Source organism: Phyllostomus discolor, chromosome 5 (assembly GCF_004126475.2).
Source record: "Phyllostomus discolor isolate MPI-MPIP mPhyDis1 chromosome 5, mPhyDis1.pri.v3, whole genome shotgun sequence".
Lineage (NCBI taxonomy): Eukaryota > Metazoa > Chordata > Mammalia > Chiroptera > Phyllostomidae > Phyllostomus > Phyllostomus discolor.
In genome coordinates, this window is record NC_040907.2 from 33,027,177 (window position 1) to 33,033,344 (window position 6,168).

Genomic DNA, 6,168 nt, shown 5'->3' on the forward strand with positions numbered 1-6,168 from the left:
GGGAGCCCTTTTTCTGGAACTGAAGGGACACGGAGAAGAGGCAGCCAGAAAGGCAACTCCAAGTTAAGGATTTTCTGGATTCTTAATTTAAAGCAGTCAATCTTCCGCCACTTTTCAAAGGACACTCACAAATGTCCTGGATGGGGCCAGGGTTGTGGGGGAGACGGGGGAGAGAGGAGATGGTGACTGTGGACCCACCAAACATCCTCCCCTGAGACAAAGCCAGCTTCTTCGCTCTGCCCTCCCCCCCCCCCCACTCTACCCTTCTCCATTGCCAAATGTCTGAGTGTGGGCCTCACACTGCCCTGGCCAGCACTGCGTTAAGACGGTGAAGGCTGGCAGGGTGGCATGGGGGGGCTCTCATCTCTAGCCCAGTGGGGGCTGGAGGACACGGAGGAGGCTAGAAGGATGGTGGGGACAGGTTTCAACTGGAAAAAGTGTAATGGGGCCCAGCGAGTGGGCTGAATGGGTGGATTTGTGATTGGCACTGACTCAAAAAGGGAGGTTTAGAGAGATGGTGGGAAAGGAAAGGGAGCTGATGAATTCGGTGGAACTGACGAGTCGCCAGGGCCAGGGACTGATCCGTGGGATATGGGAAGGGATGAGGCTGGGTCTGGTAAAGAATGACCCAAAATGAGGAAACCAAAGGAGGGGCAAAATGTAGCACAGGGGACTGGGAGCCTGGCAAGCAGACAGGGAAAGCAAAGTAGGGAGGGAGACGCGGGCCGGGGGACTGTGGAGACTTTAGGTCAGGGGGCGGGGGAGGGGAGCTGTGTCCATATAAGGCGGGCTTGCGGCCCCTGCTCTCCCGGAGCAGCGCAGCGCCGGCAGGGGCTGCCCGTCCCGAAGACCGGGCGCGGCGAGATGGAGTCCCCCACCGCCTTCTCGGGCTTCCCGGCCCTGCCCTCTGTCGCGCCGTCGGGGCCACCGCCGTCGCCGCTCGCCGGAGCCGAGCCCGGGCTGGAGCCCGAGGAGGGGGCCGCGGGCCGCGGGGAGCCGGAGCCCCCGCCCGGCGCGGGGCGGCGGCGCCGGCGGCCCCTGCAGCGCGGGAAGCCGCCCTACTCGTACATCGCGCTCATCGCCATGGCCCTGGCGCACGCCCCAGGCCGCCGCCTCACGCTGGCCGCCATCTACCGCTTCATCACCGAGCGCTTCGCCTTCTACCGCGACAGCCCGCGCAAGTGGCAGAACAGCATCCGCCACAACCTCACGCTCAACGACTGCTTCGTCAAGGTGCCCCGCGAGCCGGGCAACCCGGGCAAGGGCAACTACTGGACGCTGGACCCGGCGGCCGCCGACATGTTCGACAACGGCAGCTTCCTGCGGCGCCGCAAGCGCTTCAAGCGCGCGGAGCCGCCCGCGCCCGCGCTCGACCCCCCGGGACCCGCCGCGGGCGCGCCGCCCGGCCCCTTCGCGCCCTTCCCGCCCGGCCCCGGGCTGCTCGCGCCGCTCCCCGTCGCCCCCGGGCCCGCGCCGCCCGCGCGCCTCTTCAGCGTCGACAGCCTGGTGAGCCTGCCGCCCGAGCTGGCGGGGCTGGCGGCCCCCGAGCCGCCCTGCTGCGCCGCGCTCGACGCCGCCTTCCCGCTCTGCGCGGCCGCCGCCTCCCCGCCGCTCTACGAGCCAGCCCCCGACCGCCTGGGGCTGCCCCCGGGCGCCCCCGGCCCCGGCCCGCTTCCCGCCGAGCCGCTGCTGGCCTTGGGGGTGCCGCCGGGCGCGCTCGGCCCGCTCGGCCCGGGGGAGGCCTACCTGAAGCAGCCTGGCTACACGCCCGGGCTGGAGCGCTACTTGTGAGCCCTTCCCCACCGACTGGGGCCGCCTGGAGGTCCTCTCACCCCCAGGACTGGGGTGCTGCCTGGGAGGGGCCCCCTTCCCCTCTTGGCTTGGGTCCACCTCTGAGCTCCCCATCTTTGCCTCTTGGACCGAGCACACCTGTTACCTCTTAATCTGTATCCCATCTATGGGGAGAATCCTACAATCGGACTGACTGCCCCTCACATCCCCCCAATATGTGAGCCCCTCCTTTCTTCTTACACTGTGAGTCCCACTAAGCGCCCCCGCCCGCGCCGCGCGCTGTTGTTGGTGCCGGGTCCCTAAGCTGGATCACTACCCACGAACCTCCGCCGCAGGTTTCTGGCGAATTCCAAGCGTTCAGAAGCCAGGCCTTCCTTCCATCTCAAGCTGCCTCCAGGACTGGCTCCTTATCTAAACATTCCCTCCAGTTTTTATACTACATTAGAGGTCAAACTCCTGGGTTCGCGACTCCCTGGCTCTCTTCCTTCGTTTCCCACAAGTTTATCCCCAACGCCGCTTACCTGCCTGTCCTCAGTTTCTTACTGGGAGAGTGCTGCCCCCTTCTACACAGACACACCTGGCTGCGTGGTTTCTGGCCCTGAGGCCAGTTCTGAGACAAGCAGCACCAGGGGCTCCTGACTGAAAAGGAGTTAGTAGGCTACCCACTATCTGGAAGATTTAGGACTGACTCATTAGGTTATTATTTTTTTAAAATTAAAGCCGGTCTGATTAAAAAGAAGGAAAGGTTTCTCTGGGCTCAGTGTGCTGGCTGGTGCCTGGGCGGGGAGTGGTCTGGGGAGATAGTGGGTGAGGTTTGTTCAGGGTCTTTGGTTGTCACACAGCGTGAGCCCCTTGTGGGTCATCAGCTCATGAAGTAAGGTTAGGATGGGATGGACCATAGCTGTGCCCATAGTAAGCCCAGAAAATACTACCACTTGCTGCACCCCCAGAGGCTGGCAGAGATGAAATGTGTGTGCACGTGAGAGTATTTGGGCCTGTGGGTTTTTGGCTGTGTGTGATTATTTCCAGCTTCCACGGGTAAGGGAGCAGTGACCACTCCTACAACTACTTATTGAATGTGCTAGGCTTTGGGAACAGAGGCATCACGAAACAAATGGGCAAGATCCCTGGCTTATGGTGGCTAGGGACCAAATAGGAAGAGACATTGCCAGTCACTCAGAGAAATGAGATAAGTGCTCCATAGCCTTGGACTCGAAGTGCCGTCCATGGACCTTCACCTTATTAGATATGCACAGTCTCAGGCTCCCCTTCAGACCCATGGAATCATCAGATTCTGCATCTGAACAGAATTTGCTGGTGATTAGCATACAGTATTCTGGAGAAATGGCACTGGGCATAAAGCCCCCTATTTAAAGAGTTGGGGCCAGTCTGCAGAACCACGCACACACCCTTCTGCACTTGTGGAGTTAGGCACTGCACCATCAGCTATGCCCCTCGTCTTTAAGTTGGGAGCTGGGACAGCACAGACGGACCTGAGCTGATTCACGACTGTCCCCAGCACCAAGGACAGGGCAGCCAGTGAGCGGAGACTCAGGTTGCTGTGTGAGGGAGGATAGGGCTCTTGATCCTATCCAGCTCTCTCTGGTGCTGATCCAAATGCTAAGCATAAGGCTTTCCCAAACTCCTGTGCCCCAGGCCCCCTAGTCTAGTAGGCTCTAGGTTAGATGTGGAAAAGGCGGGGAGGGGATCAGTGTGCCCTGAGCCCTGAATAAGTGTGATTTGCACATTGGGCATGTCTGATGCACATCTCTTAGATATGAGTTTAAAGCTCTGGGTGGTGAGGCAGGTGAGGGTGGAAAGCTGGCCGCTCATGGAAAGGAAGGGTGCAGGACACCTGAGAAGGTGGGGAGGCTGTCTTTGGAGGTGGGACAGTAGGTCTGCACAGTCTGGTATGAAACACCCTGGTTAGACTCCCCAGCTGTTAACCCCTTTGAACAAGAGTCAGAATGCATTTGCCTGATGCATACCAGCCCATCCCTTAATGTTTGTTGAATGATTGGCTGACTGAGTGAATCCCTAGTGTCTATTGTGTCTGACTTACTGAATAATGGCTGGGTTGACAGTACTTTGGCACATTCTTATCCATTCTCACTTGTGACTGGCAAAAGAGGCGGAGGTGGAGGCTATTTCCCCATTGGTCTGATGAGAAAATTGCCCCTCTCTGGGGCCCAGCAAGTAGCAAAGATTCCATCTGGTTCTCTAAGGGGTACAGCTCCACAAAGATCAAAATGCAAACTTTTTTCTGCTTCGAATGGTGTCACAGCCTCTCCTCCTGCGTCAAAGCACCTCTTGATAAATTTCCAAATTCAACAAATTTCCAGGGAAGGAGAGGATGCTTCACACTCTACTGAAGCCAGGAAGTACTCCTTGAGCTCTAAATTTCATTCTTCCCACCACCCTGGAGGTCTCTGTCCCTGGAATCCTGGAACAAGGAGATGGTGGTGGGAAGTGTCTGCATGGAAATACTAGGGAGGTCACTGCTGAACTGCAAAGTCAGAAAGATTTTATTTTGAAATGCCTCTTTAATTTTCCTTCATTCAGCAGCATGGAGGGCTTGCTGTGTGCCCTTCCCTGTGCTGGGCTCTGCGGCCCATACACATACAAATAAGAGACTGCTGTTATTGTCAGAGTTCATTATCTGGAAACATACATGAGGAAGGACCAAAAAAAAAAAAAAAAAGAAACCACACCAAAAAATCTGGAATAATCTTCTGGAGGGCAGGCCCCTTAGAGTACAGGCTTCCCCCACTAGGTGAGTGTTCTAGGAACCCATCTATATCAGTGCACCACTGACATTGTTGTGAGGGGATGCGTTTGGCTTCAGTGACTTTTTTTTGGAAGACTCTTTCAGTGCGTTTGCCCATTTCATGGTGGGTGATTTACCAGTGCACCTGCCCACACTCTGCTGAGTGTTCAGCTGTTTTTGACCAAAAATGGCATGACCACCATGCCCCACCCTCCCTATTCACCTGATCGTGCCTCAAGTAACTGTTTTCTGGTTTGTTTCCCTGATGAAAAAAGTCCTCAAAGGGAAGCATTTTGCCGATATGAAAGAGGAGAAACAAAAACTGGTAGGAGCACCAAAAGATAACAAAATTGATGAGTTCAAAAACTGTTTTGAGCAGTGGAAAAAAAAGTCTCAACAGGTGTATTGCATCAAATGGAGAGAACTTTGAAGGTGACTGAAGTTTAAACATGTAAGACTAAATACACAATTTTTTATAAATGAATTCCGTTTTGGGGGAGGCCCCCCCTAATATGTCATAGTGCCCTAAGAATTTTGACACTTGGGTAGATGTTGAAAACACAAAACAAGGCTCTACCCCTACTCTGTTTATACAAAGCACTGAAGCACTTTTTATCTAGAAGCAAGATTTCAATATAGAAGTAATATTTTCCTAAAAAGAAAGACATGATTAACAAGTAATTTTTGTTTTATTGCATTGAAACAAGCAAATAACCTGACAGGTCAAAGGGCAATGACAGGGTTTTAATGGTGCTTCACCCCCTTCTCAGGACCCTGCTGTGTTCTCTAGAAGCATCTACTTTCAATTCCTATCTGTCTCTTTTAGAATATGCTTCTGTATTTCCATGCGCACACTCCTCTCTTGAAATAGTAGTGATTAACTTTCTATCATTTGCCTCTAAAATCTCTGTCTCTTCCAATTCCCACCCAAATTGCCAAATTTTAGTTAAATTAGTGTCTATCATTTACATGTTAATACTATATAAATATTGTTCTCTGATAGCCACTAGTGTACAATGACCACAATTCCTTTGGATGGAGGGCTGCAATGTTTTATTTTTCCCGGAGTTTCATGCCTTATTTTTTTCTTTTGCTTACCTTTCTCTGTACCCATGGCTAAATCTTCCCTAATTTTCACAAGGTCAAACTTATCAGGAAATCTATCATTGCTTTTGGTGGTTGTGTTTCCTTTCCTGGGGGCACCTCTCCCCCAGCCCTCTGTCCTCCAGCTCCATGTCTGCTGCCCAGATGTGGACCTGTTTCCCGTCACTGTTTTCCTTGGAATTCCCTTCATCTCCATTCTGTGTTGGATGCTCTGCTTCCTGGATTCCATATCTTCTCTTTTCTTGGTTTATTTCTTTATTTCAGTCAAGGTCAATCTGGGGGGAAATTTTGCACATCTGAAATTAAGATGATTATTTTAGCATGAGAAACTAAGTGTGCACTTTGCAATGAAATGGTTGAGTTAAAGCTGTGTTTTTGTAGTCTTCTCTTCTTTGGGGGGGGGGGTTGGGGGCTGAGGAAGAGGAGAACAGGAGGTTGTTTTCTGGGTTCAGTGCACAGTAACTCCTGGGAAGGTGGGAAGGTGGCTTGGTGTTATGGAAACGAGC

General features: G+C 53.6%; 1 protein-coding gene across 1 annotated transcript; it reads left to right on the forward strand.

Annotated features, from left to right (window-relative positions):
- Positions 1-633: 633 nt before the first annotated feature.
- Positions 634-3,125, forward strand: FOXE3 (forkhead box E3). The gene has a single exon (XM_036027486.1). The coding sequence runs from the start codon at positions 634-636 to the stop codon at positions 1,789-1,791; it is 1,158 nt and encodes a 385-aa protein (XP_035883379.1). The 3' UTR covers positions 1,792-3,125.
- Positions 3,126-6,168: the final 3,043 nt, after the last annotated feature.